This window comes from Nycticebus coucang, chromosome 13, assembly GCF_027406575.1.
Source record: "Nycticebus coucang isolate mNycCou1 chromosome 13, mNycCou1.pri, whole genome shotgun sequence".
In the NCBI taxonomy this organism is placed as follows: domain Eukaryota; kingdom Metazoa; phylum Chordata; class Mammalia; order Primates; family Lorisidae; genus Nycticebus; species Nycticebus coucang.
Window position 1 is genome coordinate 62,945,386 of NC_069792.1, and position 17,206 is coordinate 62,962,591.

General features: G+C 43.6%; 1 protein-coding gene across 2 annotated transcripts in view; it reads left to right on the forward strand.

The window, feature by feature from the left end:
* SPAG1 (sperm associated antigen 1) overlaps positions 1 to 17,206 on the forward strand; it is a 90,632-nt gene that overhangs the window by 65,629 nt on the left and 7,797 nt on the right. For both annotated transcript variants that reach the window (XR_008373888.1, XM_053559229.1), the window contains exons 14-17: positions 2,066 to 2,232; positions 6,423 to 6,555; positions 10,098 to 10,224; positions 16,609 to 16,773. Coding sequence is in view for 1 of the 2 variants with exons in the window: in XM_053559229.1 (XP_053415204.1) it covers positions 2,066 to 2,232; positions 6,423 to 6,555; positions 10,098 to 10,224; positions 16,609 to 16,773 (592 nt within the window). In the remaining variant the exon portion in view is untranslated. The remainder of the gene's footprint in view (positions 1 to 2,065; positions 2,233 to 6,422; positions 6,556 to 10,097; positions 10,225 to 16,608; positions 16,774 to 17,206) is intronic.

Here is a 17,206-nt window from a genome sequence, read left to right on the forward strand (position 1 = left end):
TTAAAATAAAATAACCATTTAAAAAATTTTCACTATTTCTTTTTGTAAATCCCATATGTATGCTTTCTTTTCCGTCTATCCCAGTTCATTATGGAAAATTAATTTTTTTTAATTTAAACATCTGTGCTTATTTTGTTTCTGTCTTCCATTAACCATATTCCTCTCTTCCTCTCCAGGAATCTTACATGTTAAATTTCTCTGCACATACTTATTTACTCCCTGGCAACACATCATCTCTTTTCAGCTGCTTCTTCCTTCCTCTCTGCTGGTAATACAAGTTTTGCTTGAAAATTCTTTTTACTAAAGCTGCTTTTTCTTCTGCAAATGTGGGTGGTTACACATTAATTTTACAAACATTTATTTTTTACACTAAAACTTGAGCTATCATAACCAAAGATTACTATTGAAATTTCAGTTTAAATAGCCAGGCGTTGTGGCGGGCGCCTGTAATCCCAGCTACTTGGGAGGCTGAGGCAAGAGAATCGCCTAAGCCCAGGAGTTGGAGGTTGCTGTGAGCTGTGTGAGGCCACGGCACTCTACCAAGGGCGATAAAGTGAGATTCTGTCTCTACAAAAAAAAAAAAAAGAAATTTCGGTTTGAGAGGGGCGGCGCCTGTGGCTCAGTCGGTAAGGCGCCAGCCCCATTTACCGAGGGTGGCAGGTTCAAACCCGGCCCCGGCCAAACTGCAACCAAAAAATAGCCGGGCGTTGTGGCGGGCGCCTGTAGTCCCAGCTACTCGGGAGGCTGAGGCAAGAGAATCGCTTAAGCCCAGGAGTTGGAGGTTGCTGTGAGCTGTGTGAGGCCACGGCACTCACTGAGGACCATAAAGTGAGACTCTGTCTCTACAAAAAAAAAAAAAAATTTTGGTTTAAGAAACAGTAGGGAGAGTATGTGTATTATATTTGTCTACATGTAAATGTAAAAATTTTTTTATATAAAAAGCATGGGAGAGTGTTGAATTAACTAACTTCAGTGTAGTCTACTAATTACCAGTAAACCTTCTCAGTCTTGGGAAGTACCTTTTAAAACCAGATTCATCCAAAGATGTAATTCAGTTTTGTTTTAAATCTAAGTATGATATTTTGTATATCTTAAATAACAAGAACGTGATCATTTGAAGATGTTTATATGAATTCATGGTGGCCATTAGTAAATGTCACTAATACAAAGACCCCTGTAGACTCTAGTCCAGTATCCTATCCTTATTCATATTAAAAGAATATAAGTGGATAACTTTTGGGGTTAAAAAAAAGAAATAAAAGGTAAGAAAGAGTATCTTAACCACATATAAATATCTTAAGAAAAAGCAATATTCCAGGACAGTTAGCCTCATCAGTTTTAGTAGCTGGTATTGATCACCTATTTTTTAATTTTTTTATTTTTTTTTTGAGACAGAGTCTCAAGATGTTGCCCCAGGTAGAGTGCCGTGGTGTCACAGCTCACAGCAACCTCAAACTCTTGGGCTTAAGCAATTCTCTTGCTTCAGCCTCCGGCCACAACCACTGCTGTTTTTTTTTTGTTGTTGTTGTGATAGCTGGCCCAGGCCAGGTTCGAACCTGCCAGCCTTGGTGTTTGTGGCTAGCACCCTAACCACTGAGCTACAGGCGCTGCCTGAACACCTATTTTTAACCACTTTAGTGTATAGTTAGGCACAGAAATCCCAAAGTACTTCTGATTATCCTCAAGCGTAATACATCATCAATTTAGTAATTATACTAAATATTATAGGGGTTATTTCTTCTAAGCCTCTAAAATTTCAGTTTTGTAGTTCACTTTCTCAAAAATTAAATTTTTTTGTGTGTATACCTTAAACATTTTTAACAAATTAACAATGTCTTAATTTTTCTTTGGTCTAAAAATATTCTTAATTACACCATTTATGGCAACTTTTAAACGTCTTTTTGAAAACATTTAGATTATGTGGACAGAAAATAGCTCAAGATTGTGTGTTTCTACAAGGAAGTACACACATGCATAGCATTTGTAAATCTTACTCTTGATCTGAGCTTCAGTAATACAAAAATCAAATTGCATGATCAATATGGAAAACTTATTTTCTCTTTAGAATAACAAGAATTTTAATGGAGCTGGATGGACCAAACTGGCGGGAAAAGCTATCACCCATTCCTGCGGTGCCCACTTCTGTGCCAGTGGGAGCTTGGTGTCCTGCAGCAGAGACAGCCTCAAACCACGAAAGAGATTGCAGTAGCCATCACCAGCTGGACCTCACAGGTGGGGGAAGCTGCATTGCTTCTCTGCAGGTGATCTTGAGCTGTGCACATATTTGTATGGTAAAGCAGAGATATAACAGCGTGAAGTTTAAGTTGAGTTTCTATTCTCCCTTATCATTATTATTATTATTATTATTTGTAGTTTTTGGGTGGGGCTGGGTTTGAACCCACCACTTCTGGCTTATGGGACCGGCGCCCTACTCCTTTGAGCCACAGGCGCCGCCCTTGTTCTCCCTTATTTTAACTACTTGGTCTTAAGAAGTTGTTTCACACCTCCCATATCCTAGTGTACATGAAACTAGGGAAGTATTAATAACTGTCTCATGAAGTTGTTCTCGGGAAGAAATGAAGGTGCGCATATGAAAGAAACACTTAGCACATGTGCTGACTATAAACCTGTGGTAACAGCTTACTAAAGATTAAGTTAACATTATTACTTCTTTTTTTCTTTTTTTGAGATAGAGTCTCACTTTGTCACCCCCGGTATAGTGTTATGGTGTCATAGCTCACAGCAGCCTCTAACTCTTGGGTTTAAGTGATTCTCTTGCCTCAGCCTTCCAAGTAGCTGGGACTATGGGAGCCCTCCACAATGCTGGCTACTTTTAGAGATGGGGTCTCACTCTGGCACAGACTGGTCTTGAACCCGTGAGCTCAGGTGATCTGCCCAGCTCAGCCTCCCAGAGTGCTAGGATTACAGGCTTGAGCCAACACTCCCCGGTCAATGTAACTGTTTCTAACAAGAAAAAGAATTAAGACTCGGGGCCTGTAGCACAGTGGTTATGGTGCCAGGCACATACACAGAGACTGGCAGGTTCGAACCCGCCCAGGCCTGCTAAACAACAATGACAACTGCAACAACAACAAAATAGTCAGGCGTGGTGGTGGGTGCCTGTAGTCCCAGCTACTTGGGAGGCTGAGACAAGAAAATCTCTTGAGCCTAGGAGTTTGAGCTGTGAGCTGTGATAACACGGCACTCTACTGAAGGTGACATAGTGAGACTCTATCTTAAAAAAAAAAAAGAAAGAAAGAAAAAGAATTAAGTGGCATAGAGCTCTATAGTAGACCATGCCTGTGATGATGCTAAAGGAATAAGATTGATGTATTTAAAATAATAAAGCAAAATAACCCCCCCCACACACACAACATAAATATAGTCATGTACTCCCAGGGGAGTACTCTGAAAGTGACTATAGTGCTATTGAACAGTGAGGTACGTAGCACCTTTCCTAGGATGAGTTTGTGAACCTGTCAGATCTCATATAATCAGCTCTTTTTGAATTTTTCTGTCCATATTTGTTTACTAATTATTAGTGAGAATGGATATCAAAGGTTTAAAGACATTGCAGGATAAAAGCTTGAGGTTTTCAGCAAATGGGGGACACATACTCTGTAATATTCTATTTGGGGGTTTATGTACCAGGATTCAGGGGAAGTATCATTTGTCCTCATTGTGTGAGATGCTTTGAAACATGAAACATAGAAACATTCTGTGACTGGAAATAAAAGATGAAAAAAGGCCAGGCATGTGGCTCATTCCTGTAATCCTAGAATTCTGGGAAGCCAAGGTGGGTGGATTATTTGAGCTCAGGAGTTGGAAACCCGCCTGAGCCAAGAGCAATAGTCCATCTCTAAAAGTAGTTGTGGGGCTCGGCGCCTGTAGCTCAAGTGGCTAGGGTGCCAGCCATGTACACCAGAGCTGGTGGGTTCGAATCCAGCCCGGGCCTGCCAAACAACAATGACAACTACAACCAAAAAAAAAAAAAAAAAATAGCCGGTCGTTGTGGCAGGTGCCTGTAGTCCCGCAAGAGAACCGCTTAAGCCCAGGAGTTGGAGGTTGCTGTGAGCTGGATACCAAGGCACGCTATCCAGGGCGACAGCTTGAGGCTCTGTCTCAAAAAAAAAAAAGAAAAAGTAGTTGTGGGTGCCTATACTCCCAGCTACTCAGGAGGCTGATGCAAGAGGATTGCTCAAGCCCAAGAGTTTGAGGTTGCTGTGAGCTGTGTCTCAAATAAACTTTTTTTTAGATTTATGGATATGTAATTATCAAGTTTCTCTAAAGGGTAAAGTTGTTACATAGGTTTAAAACTTTAAGTTTTATTAAATTTAAGTTCTAAAATCTTTGGTTCCAAATAATAGAAAATCTATTTCCTTAAACTCCAAGGGACAGTATTGGTTCATGTAAGTAAAGGGGCCCAGACAGGCTCTGAGATCAGGCACAGCTCCTCAGGGCTCTAGTTAAAGCCAGAAATAGTAGAATTGTAGCAGTTTTAGGCTTCACATCAGCACATATCAATGTCCAAAGGGAAAGAGACACCATTGCTTATGGTGGCATAATTTAAGAATGAAAAAATACATTGCCCCAAAGCCCAGGCTTTTTTATCTGTTTTTCTTTCTTTTTTTTTTTTTGTACAGACAGAGTCTCACTTTATGGTCCTCGGTAGAGTGCCGTGGCCTCACACAGCTCACAGCAACCTCCAACTCCTGGGCTTAAGCGATTCTCTTGCCTCAGCCTCCCGAGTAGCTGGGACTACAGGCGCCCGCCACAACGCCCGGCTATTTTTTGGTTGCAGTTTGGCGGGCCAGGTTTGAACCCACCACCCTCGGTATATGGGGCTGGCGCCTTACCGACTGAGCCACAGGCGCCGCCCTTTTATCTGTTTTTCTAATGGGAAGTGGGCCCTGTGCCCATTCCTGAGCCATTGTCTTTGACCTGAGCCATTGTCTTTGATGAGGAAATGCCGTGTACTGATTGGTTTAGGCCTAGTTTCTTTCCCATCGGCGGGGTTAGATTCCCTGTCACATATCACCTGAATAGGAAAGGGGAGGCAGCTGAATGGAAATCAGAGTTTCTTTAGGGAGGGGGAAATAGGTTCCAAGCAGGGAATCTGCCATATTCACTGCAAGATAATAAGAATAGTCTGTCATTGTGGTCATGAACAGTTAGTTGGCTCTTTGATAGCAGATATCAGAAAGCCCAACTCTTTTTTTTTGTAGAGACAGAGTCTCACTTTATCGCCCTTGGTAGAGTGTTGTGACATCACAGTTCACAGCAACCTCCAGCTCCTGGGCTTTGGTGATTCTTTTGCCTCAGCCTCCCCAGTAGCTGGGACTACAGGCGCCCACCACAACGCCCGGCTATTTTTTGGTTGCAGTTTGGCCGGGGCTGGGTTTGAACCCGCCACCCTCGATAGATGGGGTTGGCACCCTACTCACTGAGCCACAGAAGCCACCCAGAAAGCCCAACTCTTAATGCCTTAAGCAACAAGCTGTTTATAGGCACTTACTGTGGCCAAGTCCACAGGTAGAACAGCTGCAGGGATGGCTGGATTCAGGATTCAGAGCCTTTTCTGCTTTCTATGTTGATCTGTCCCTTGCTTTGTTGGCCCCATTATTAGACACACTTCCCTTTTTTCATAAAGCTTCAAATTTCATGGGAAAAAGCAAGAATTACCGTATAAGAATCTATCACAGAAATCTTACTAGCTCTCATAAGTGCTTCCTTGGCCAGTTAGATTATTGGCCATGGGCCTATAATGTGCTAATTAATAAAATGAAAATCATCCAAAGGGTGGGGTTCAGGTTGGGTTTTCTGAACCACAAGAGTAGAAGAGGTGCAAGGAAATTGGAGGTGCTGGATAGGTTGTGCACTTTGGGCTTGACGAGGTTTTATGCTTATTGATCCAGACACTGTAGATGTTTGTGTCCCCATGTCATAGACTGATTCTGTCATTGCTATAGCTTAACTAAAGGTCTAAAGTGCCCCTGTATTACTATAAAAGTGCTGTAGGAGGCAGCATGGATTGAGAAGACAGAACACTGTGAGGCTTGCTAGTTCCAATGAACAGCCATATTTGAGACTCGTCCTCTCGTCATATAGTGTCACCTGTGTCCCGGTGTCCTTGTTTGGCTTATTCTCTCCATCTCTCAGGTCCTCCGTTACTGTGTCCAGAATCCCAGAAAAGAAAGGATGTCAGTAGGGGTGAAATTACTTTTATTTTCAAATTTGAGAATAATAGTGTCATAATTATATACTTTTTACTTATAGCCATTTTTATCTTTTAAATCTGTCTACACAGTTTTGTTCCATTTAGACATTAGCTCTAGTTAGTTTACAATAGAAGGTTTATTTATAGTTTTGTAAAGGGGCTTACATGAATACATTGTTTTGTTTTTTTTTTTTTTGCCCCATAGGTGAAAACATGTTTAAAGCCCTTAAAGAAGAAGGAAATGAATGTGTAAAGAACAAAAATTATGAAGATGCCCTTAGTAAATACAGTGAATGCTTGAAGATTAACAACAAGGAATGTGCTATATATACTAATAGGTAAGTTCTTTGTAACTTTATATATTTCTTTTTTTTAGACAGAGTCTTATTATGTCGCCCTCGGTAGAGTGCCGTGGCGGCACAGCTCACAGCAACCTCCAATTCTTGGGCTTAAGCGGCACAGCTCACAGCAACCTCCAATTCTTGGGCTTAAGCGATTCTCTTGCCTCCGCCTCCCAAGTAGCTGGGACTACAGGCACCCGCCACAATGCCCAGCTGTTTTTTGGTTGCAGTTGTCATTGTTGTTTAGCACCCCTGGGCCAGGCTTGAACCTGCCAGTTTCGGTGTATGTGGCCCATGCTCTATTCACTGAGCTACGGGTGCTGAGTCAATAACTTTATATATTTCTTATGTTAATAGTTTTGGATATTAAAAAATAATTTGTAATAAGATAATAAAATGAATTAAATGCCACGGTTCTAGGAATTTATATAGCAGGGATCCTAAGTGGGTGTTCCTGAAAGAGGTGGGGCCACGGGATTGTTGGAAGATTGGAAACATGAGGTGTGGGAGAGGTGGGAGTTTGATACAGTCTAGTCTGTGTCACCGGGTTTGAGCATCTTTGCTGCTGCTTTGATGCAGCATTTCCTGGCTGTCTGGCCAAGCTGCAGCTAGCTGGGCCTCGGCATTGTCCAAGATGGGAGGAACAGGAATTGATGCCCTTTCAAAATAATGTCACAGAGCAATGCCTTTCTTCCTCTGAAGTGCCAAGGGAAGGGACCAGCCTGTTTTATAGTGTGCATAGGAATGGGCAGGTTGTTCTAGAATGCTGCTTGGGTGCCATCTTTACCACATGGCAACCTTTTTGCCAAAAATGTCACTAAATCCAACAGACATTTTTCGGCCCTTCTCCTGCTCACCCTCTGCAGGATGGGTCATTGTTGGCCACTCAGTTTTGTGTGAAGACCCCTTCTCCTCTTGGCTGTGCTGGCAGAGCTCGTTGCCTGGCTCTCCTCTTTTCCCACCATAGGCTTTTCTGAAGGTCTGCATCCCTCTTTTGCTCTACATACTCTTAGGGCCATTCCAGCCTTTCCCCAGCTCCATTACCACCTTATACTGATGTCTGTCAAATTTCTGTCTTCTGAGTTCTACACCCAGATGCTCCCCTCCCTTCTGTGCTGGGCTGATTATCATCCCTGACCTCCCTCTTCCAGTTAGTCAGCAATGAGTGGTCCCACCCTAGCAATCTCTGTGAAGCCCGACCCTTTGGGTCTACTACCCTAGATGTCCATAGCACCTCCACGGTCCCGGCACAGCCTCGTTCCCTTGTGTCTTGTCCTCCCAGTTGCAGCTGGAGTGATCTGTCTAGAACATGGCGAACATGTCAGCCTCGACTCTGAACCCTTCAGCAGACTTCCATTAGGCTTGCCTGCTCTTCCAGCTCATCTCTTACAGAACTTTTCTTAATTCATTAAGAACACCATGTCCAGGCTGGGCGTGTTGGCTCACGCCTATAATCCTGCACTCTGGGAGCCAAGCCAGGTGAATTGCTTGAGCTTTGGAGTTCATAACCAGCCTGAGCAAGAGACCCCATCTCTATTAAAAATAAAAAAACTAGCTGGGTGTGGTGGCAGGTACCTGTAATCTCAGCTACTTGGGAGGCTAAGGCAAGAAGGATCGTTTGAGTCCACGTGTTTGAGGTTGCTGTGAATATGATGACACCACGGCCCTCTACCGAGGGTAACACAGTGAGACTCTGTCACACACACACACACACACACACACACACACACAAAAAATACCATGTTCTGGCTTGGCGCCTATGGCTCAAGCAGCTAAGATGCCAGCCATATACACCTAAGGTGGTGGGTTCAAATCCAGCCCTGGCCCACAAAACAACAATGACGGCTGCAACCAAAAAACAGCCGGGCATTGTGGTGGGTGCCTGTAGTCCAAGCTACTTGGGAGGCGGAGGCAGGAGAATCTCTTGAGCCCAGGACTTGGAGGTTGCTGTGAGTTGTGATGCCATAGCACTCTACCCAGGGTGACAGCTTGAGGCTCTGTCTCGGAAAAAAAAAAACAAAAAACAAAAAAAACATGTTCTTTCCACCATAGGTCTGTGCCCTTTTTTTTTTTTTTTCTTTTTTGAGACAGAGTCTCATTTTATTGCCCTTGGTAGAGTGCTGTAGTGTCATAGCTCACAGCAAACTCAAGCTCTTGGGCTCAAGTGATTCTCTTCCCTCAGCCCCTCGAGTACCTGGGATTACAGGTGCATACCACAATGCTTGGCCATTTTTAGAAACAAGGTCTTGCTCTTGCTCAGGCTGGTCTCAAATCAGTGAGCTCAGGCAGTCTACCTGCCTTGGCCTCCCAGAGTGCTGGGATTACAGGTGTGAGCCACTGTGCTTGGCCAGGTCAGTGCCCTTGGCCTCCACTCTCCCCTGCCTCCATCTTAATGCTCTTAACCCAGGACCTTTTATTAGATAATTCTCACTCCACACTCTGGCTTTCAACTCAAATGTTACTTCTTTTGGGAACACTTCCCTGACCACTCTGCTTCTTGCCTCAATGCCACTGGATTGCATATGGCTCTGAGCTGTGTGCTATTACAGCACCATGTATAGATTTTACTGAGTTTGCTGTGTTAATGGTGTATCTTCTCCATCATAATGCATTCTCCTTGAGGGAGGGTGGGACTGTATATAGTTTGCAGTTATATCCCCTGTGCCATAATTTCATACTATAAAAGATCCCATAATTAGGAACACATGTTAAATTTCTCTCTCTCTTTTTTTCTTTTTCTGAGACAGTCTCACTATGGTAGAGTGCTGTGGCTTCACAGCTCACAGCAACCTCAAACTCTTGGGCTTAAGTGATTCTCTTGTCTCAGCCTCCCAAGTAGCTGGGACTGCAGGCGCCCACCACAATGCCCAGCTATTTTTTGATTGTAGTTGTCATTGTTGTTTGGCAGGCCAGGGCTGGATTCATACCCGCCACCTGCCGATATATGTGGCTGGTGCCCTAGCTGCTGAGCTACAGGCACCACACCCAAATGTTACATTTCAGTTGAAACAGCTGTAGTATACAAACAGACTTAATGAGTTACTTTCTGATTTTTCTTAGCTGTCTAAATTCATAGATATGAGGCCAGGTGTGGTGGCTCATGCCTGTAATCTTAGCACTTTGGGTGGCTGAGGGGATGGATTGCCTGCTCTCCTGGGTTCGAGACCAGCCTGAGCCAGAGCGAGACCCTGTTATAGCAGACACTTGTAGTACCAGTTACTAGGAAGGCTGAGGCAAAAGAATCGCTTGAGGCAAAGAGTTTGAGGTTGCTGTGAGCTATAATGCCACAGCACTGTACCAAGAGTGACAACGTAAAACTCTGTCTCCAAAAAATAAAATAAAATACAAAATAAAAAAAAAATAAAAATAGAAAAAGGCAAGAGTATTGCTTGAGCCCAAAAGTTGGAGGTTACTGTGAGCTATGACGCCATGGCACTCTACCCAGGGTGACAGTTTGAGACTGTATCAAAAAAAAAAAAAAATGTATAGATATGCTGTCTTTGCTTTCCTTAATACCAAGTTTCATTACATTATTTCAGAGCTCTCTGTTACTTGAAGCTGTGCCAGTTTGAAGAGGCAAAGCAGGACTGTGACCAGGCGCTGCGGATAGATGGTGGGAATATGAAAGCACTCTATCGACGTGCCCTGGCTCACAAAGGACTCAAGGTGAGAAATTCTTCATTTTGCTAAGGGCGGTGGCTTGTACCTGTAATCCTAGCACGCTGGGAGGCCTAGGTGGACGGATCTTTTGAGCTTAGGAGTTTGAGACCAGCGTAAGCAAGAGTGGGACCCTGTCTTTGAAAATTAGCCAGGTGTTATGGTGGGTGCCTATAGTCCCACGTACTCGGGAGGCTGAGGCAAGAGGATCTCTTCAGCCCAAGAGTTTGAGGTTGCTGTGAGCTATGATGCCATGGCACTCTACCCAGCGCAAGAGAGTAACACTATGTCTCAAAAAAAAAAAAAAAAATCCTCATTTTAATGTGTATGTTTTAGTTCTGAAGAAATGAAGTGGTTTTCATGAACATAAATTATGATCATGGGATGGGCATGAGATTATCCTGGCATTTAATCCTAGTGCTATACTAATCAGTTCTAAAACCTTGGACTAGGCCTCAGATTTCACCACTAATTGTAATGTGGAATTCTGTAATTTCTAAGATTCCTTCCAGCTCAATATTATGATGTATTCTCTGCTTTCCCTAGGAATAGTAGGAGTATTGTTAGTTATAAAAGGTTCACTTTAAGGGACAGGAAAGTTTGTAACTGAATTACTGAAAGCCACTGGCAGTGTTTCTCCAGCAAAGATTGGGAGTGGAAGTGGAGTGGGGGAAGGTGTCATATTGGAAGATGGGTCACCCAGTGGAAGTAGGTAGCAACATATCAGAGATTTGAAAGCTTGTGGTTATCTAGCCCTTAGCTGGCTGATGGTCAGTATGAGACTATAGAATGGCATTCTGCAAGAAAACCACACCATTAGTTTAGAGCAGTGGTCTCCAACCTTTTTGGCACTAGGGACTGGTTTCATGGAAGATAATTTTTCCATGGACCAGGGAGAGGTGATGGTTTCAGGATGAGTCAAGTGCATCACATTTATTGTGTACTTTATCTCTATTACTATTATATTGCAACATGTAATGAAGTAATTATACAACTCATCACAGTGGAGAATCAGTGGAATCCTTGAGCTTGTTTGCCTGCAACTAGATGGTCTCATCTGGGGGTGATGGGAGGCAGTGACATCCAAAGTGTGTTGCTGAGGCTGGGCGTGGTGGTTCATGCCTGTAATCTTAGCACTCTGGGAGGCCAGGGCGGGTGGATTGCTTGAGCTCAGGAGTTTGAGTCTGAGCACGAATGAGATGCTGTCTCTAAAAATAGCTGGGCATTGTGGTGGTTGCCTATACTCCCAGCTACCTGGAGGCTGAGGCAAGAGGATCTTGGGCCCAAGAGTTTGAAGTTGCTGTGAGCTATTGCACTGTGGCACTCTACCAAGGGTGACAAAGTGAGACTCTGTCTCAAAAAAAACAAAACAAACAAAAAAAACCAAAGTGTTTTGCTGTTAAGCTTGTTACTAGATGTAGCTTAATTATCACTTGTCACTCACTGTACAGGGTAATGATGTGATTCTGTAAGCAATTCATTTATTATGGTCTCTGTGCATTCAAACCTCTCTGCTAATGATAATCTGTATTTGCAGCAGCTCCCCTGTGCTAGCGTCACCACCCCAGCTCCACCTCAGATCATCAGGCATTAGGTTCTCATAAGGATCTCGCAATCCAGAGCCCTCACATGTGCAGTTTACAGTAGGGTTCATGCACTTGAGAATCTAATGCCACAGCTGATCTGACAGGAGGCAGAGCTCAGGCAGTGAGGCCAGCGATGGGCAGCCGCGGTAAATACAGATGAAATTTCTCTCGCTCACCCACCACTCGCCTGCTGGGCAGCCCTATGCGAGGGTAGGGGTGGGGACAAGGCTTGGGGACTGCAGGGTTAGAAGAAAGAAGATTTTGTATAATGAAATTCACACATTGGCAGGTCATTGACTTTTTTTTTTTTTTTTTGAGACAGAGTTTCACTCTGTCGCCCTCGGTAGGGTACTGTGGTGTCACGCTCATAGCAACTTCAAACTCTTGGGTTTAAGTGATTCTCTTGCCTCAGCCTCCTGAGTAGCTGGGACTACAGGCACCCGTCACAGTGCCTGGCTATTTTTTTGTTAGAGTTGTCATTGTTGTTTAGCAGGCCTGGGCCAGGTTTGAGCCCACCAGCCCTGGTGTATGTGGCTGGCGCCTAATCACTGAGCTATGGGCACTGAGCCTAGGTCATTGACTTTTGATAGCCACCATCTCAATCAAGATCATTTCTATCTCTCTAGAAAGTTCCCTGTGGCCCTTTGAAATCAGTCTCCCTTTTTCCACTTCTAACCCCACGCAGCCATTTATCTGACTTTTGTCACTGCAGGTGGGTTTGGCATCTTTTTGACATTACCATAAGTATGTAAAAGGGTCTCTACTCTTTGGCTTTTCCTCACTCAGCATAAGCTGACAGTCATCCATATTGTGTGAATATTAGGTTTATTTCTTTTTATCACTGCATTGTATGGCTATACCACAATTTGTTATAGATTCACTAGTTGATGGCACCTAGGTTTTTTCGAGTTTGGGGCTGTTATGAATAGAGCTGCTGTGATGTTTTTCTGCATATTATTTTATGGGCTTGTTCACAAACTGTACAGCAGATGTGGTGGGCACAGCGGGTACAGCTCGGGAGGCCATGCTGAGGAAGTGAGGCTTGATCCTAAGGAAGATGGGAGTAAATGGTGGCATGGTAGGTCAGATTTGAGGATAGCATGAAGGTGGATCAGAGGGCCCGGCATGGAGTAGGGAGATGAATGAGAGGCCACCAAGGTGAGAAGCAGGTGCATGGAGGAAGGTAATGGCTGGGGCAAGGGGGAAGGTACATTTGTTTGCTAATAAGAGAGTACCACAGAGTTGGCGGCCTGAACAACACAGATTGATTTTCTCCTGGTTCTGGAGACTGGAAGTCTGAGAACAAGGTATCGGCAGGGTTGGTTTCTTCTGTGTGCAGACGGCTGTCTCCTCCCTGTGTCCTCCTCCTGAGCGTGTCTGTGGCCAGATCCCCTCTTCTTAGACAAATCCTCGTCCTATGGGATTAAGGCCCAATCCTAGTGATACTTTAACTTGATTACCTTTTAAAGCTCCTATCTGCAAATATGGTTACCTTCTATGAAATTTCTGGGGGACACAATCCAGGCTCTAACAGAAGGGTTATTCAAGGATGGCTGATGGTAAAATTGACAAGACACAGGGAGCAGTAAAATGTCTAGGGAAGGTGGGGAGGGGATGAGTGGAGCACTGTGATAATGGAGGGTGTTCCGGGGTGGGGGACAAGTGTAGGGGTGGGACGAGGGATAGTTTTGCCCTACTGAGTTTGAGATAGTTCTTGCCCATCACTGACAGCGAAATATCTGCATCTAGGATTTTCTGAGAAGTAGTGGTGATATTGCATCGTATATCTCAAATGGGGACAATGTCCGTGTGCTGAATGATCGGGCTTTCTAGGTCACAGGCCGTCATAGGTCCACTCAGGCTGCAGTTGAGCTGTGCCTGCGCTTCGTGCCAGGACACAGGACCGCCTTGCGGCCCCCAAGCCGGTGGAACATGCTATATTTACAGTGTCTGTGTGACCCTAACACTCCCCACCCCTCCCACCCTTGTGAGCAACATACTCCTTTGTAAACCTCATGTAAAGATCTCCAAGATTTTGAGGAAAGAATCTTCAGACTGTCCGGAGCTCTTTGGATGTAACAGACTGGGGTAAACGCGTGTAGGTCTGCACGACTCCTGAGTTCACGGACATCTCTTAGCAGGTTTGCCTGACTCTTTGAACCTGGTCAGTTGACTAAAAGCCCGAAGCGCTACACTAGAGAAAGACTTGAATTTTGTGTTTCCTTGGAATGAGTTCCAGGAATTGGATTATGAGGTAGAAAAATATTCCCACAGTTGAGTAATCCTATCCCACTAGATGATGCCTTGTTTTTTCCTGGTTTGATTTTTTAATAGCTTGATGTGTATGTCCAGTAGTTTAGGGTGTGTGCTGAGTGAATTTAATTTCAGGATCTGCATAGTTACAACTACTTACAGAATATGTCAGACTCATTTCTGGATGTGTTTGCTCAGCGTGAATGTAACGACACAGGGACGCGGCGAGGGGCTCAGAGGTGGGACCAAGGGGCCTGCCGGGAGCTTCCAGCTGACCACTCCGCTCTCCTCAGATCTTTTGTTTTCTAACTGACTTTAATAGTGATCTGTTTGTTTTTTTAGTGCCAATTTTGAAAACTATGCGAGTTGTTTAATGTACAGCTTTTCATCACAAGAAGAGATCACTGAATATTTTGTTTTTATTAATAATTTATTTCTCTGAATGAATGCCAGTTACATGCTAGGCATTGGGAGCAGAGAGATGAATAAGACATGGTGGCTGTTTAAGGAATTTACAAGCAACAGGGAATGTGACAAGGCAAAAATATAAAAGAGAAATATGTACAGTTATCATGTATCAATAAAAATATAAAAAATACAAATGCTTTTGCAGTCTGGCGCATCTATTAATGGGAACTATTACCACAAACACATGATTATAGTATTTATAGTAGGTCTTTTCTTAAAGACCTGACGGGATTATTAGTCCTCCTTTTTGCCAGCTTTATACTTTCTCTTCGCTTGCTCTGCAGGCCTGGACTTCTCTGACAATTCTAGTAAGCACAGCCTTTGGTTTTCTTAATTGGATCAATTAATTAATTCATTTGTTTACTGTTTTTTCTTGCTTCCCCTCACAGAATGTAAGTTTCCATGAGAGGAAGCCCAAGTCTCTCTTTCCTGCCATGGTCTTCCCACTCCCAGCACACAACATGCTCAGTAACCATTTGTGAAGTGGTGACCCGGGCCCCTCCCCTCTCCCTGCCTCCTTGCTGTGCCCGCCCTCCCCGCTGTTCTGTCCTCTCTTCACATTTATCTGCCTTTGGTAACACTTACTAAAGTGTTTTCCTGTTTTCTTACATCTCCTGCATCTAGACGGGTTGCTCAGTAAGCAGAGACGTTCTTTAATATGTGAAAACAGTCATACTGACTCCTGTGATACTGGACTTCCACTTCGAAGGCTGTAGCCCACAGATCTCCATTTCCAGATCTTCCCTTTCCCTTGAGGTGTATCACCATCTACCTCTGGTCATTGCTGCTGTGATCATCCCAGATATAATTTCTTTAGCCCTCGATTCCTTCATTTTTAAAATGGGAATAAAAGTTAATATTTATGGGGCTATTGTAAGTGTAAAAGACCTCTGAAACGGTAGGCATGGTAAGAGGAGTTAGCTTTTTTGTTTGGCCAGGGCTGGGTTTGAACCCACCACCTCCGGCATATGGGACCGGCACCCTACTCCTTGAGCCACAGGCACCGCCCAGGAGTTAGCTTTTATTACACCCTCAGCTAACCCTCCTGCCCCTCTCCATTGCCTTTTCCATAAGGTCCCCTGCCTAGAACACTCAGGAGGTAAATACAATGTCATTTTTTTCTCTAGTAGTTTCCACTGCTGTCTTAAGGCAGTGTATGTGCAGATTTTTCATTAATAGTGCATAATGCACTGCAGTTTGTAAGTAATTTGCCTTTTTAATAAATTAGAGCAAATTTAAGGTTATCCCTTTAAACATGTCACTCTTGCTCTGGTGTGATGGTGGAGGGAGGAGCTCAATCCTGTCAGATGTCACCCGACCCCTGACTTAGCTTCTCTGTGGCTCATCCTCCAGAGCACACTCTTGTTGGGGTGTCACGAATGCTTAAAGAAGTTACATATCTTTGCAGTTCTTTACTGCCTCATAATTTGGTTTAATCAAAATATTAGTCTGTAGTTTCTAGAACATGGCTCGTCACATGATTTTACACAGTGTCTGTCCCTGCTGCCAGTCAGTGGCCTTGTCTGATTCCCTTTCATTTCCCTCAGTTCCGCCAATGTATTGTCTGACTCTCATAGAAGATTAAATGTGGACTGTAGCCTGCTTTGAAGAGTGAACATCTCTGTTCCATGAAGAACAAAAGTATTATAATTATCATTTGCATAGCCTTTTATAGGTTTAAACCATTCATTTATTCCTTGGTATAGCCTTGTGAAAATTTGAGTAGAGCTTTTATCATCCTTCTTTTAAAGATAAGAAGACTCCGAAGCCCAGACCGTTAAGTAGGCTCTTGTTTCTCTTCTAGTATGTGTGCAGTGATCTATGGCGGGAGTCTGTGGTGATAGAGAGTTGAACTTAAGTTTTCTATCTCTGGATTCCCTGCTCTTTCTTCTGTAGTGGATGTTCGCTGGGTTTTGGGTTATAATGTTTATGTGCGTACTCACCGTATAGAGCCATTTTATAAGAGTGGCACTAATAGGGACCCCTGTATACACTTCGCATAACTCACTTAATCACTCTCATCCAGGCTAATCTAGGCTGCTTCTTTTATTTATGAAAATTATTTCTCTGTCTTCCTACTTAACAGAATTATCAGAAAAGCTTAACTGATCTCAATAAAGTTCTCCTACTAGACCCAAGTATTGCTGAAGCAAAGATTGAACTGGAAGAGATAACCAGATTCCTTAATAATAAGGATAATACAGCATCACTCAACAAAGAAAAGGAGAGAAGGAAAATTGAGATTCAAGAGGTATTTTTTTTTTTTAATATATTTGAAAGTTTTCTTTGGGGGATCTTACACTGGATTCCAAGGATATACCCCTATGAGTTCTTAAACGACTCTTTGTTTGCATTTTGATGATCGATGAACAAATTTTATCCAGTTGTAAAGACACAATTTCTCCTTTGCAGTAATAATTAGCCCTGGTATTTCCCAGTGTGAGTCTGTGGAAGACACTGGAGTCCGTGTATTACTGAAGTTCTTCCTTTCTTTGCCCGCCCTCCATGTGGCCTGTGACTGTGCCATTCTCACTCCAAAGTACACTGGGAGCCTGTGGCCTCTGAGCTTTGCTTCAGGGTGGACCTGGAGAATCCCAATAGGATTGATTTTGTTCCAGGGACCCTGCAAGCCACACCCTATGGAGATTTCCTAGATTGACTCCAACCTTTTCAGCACTCTGAAA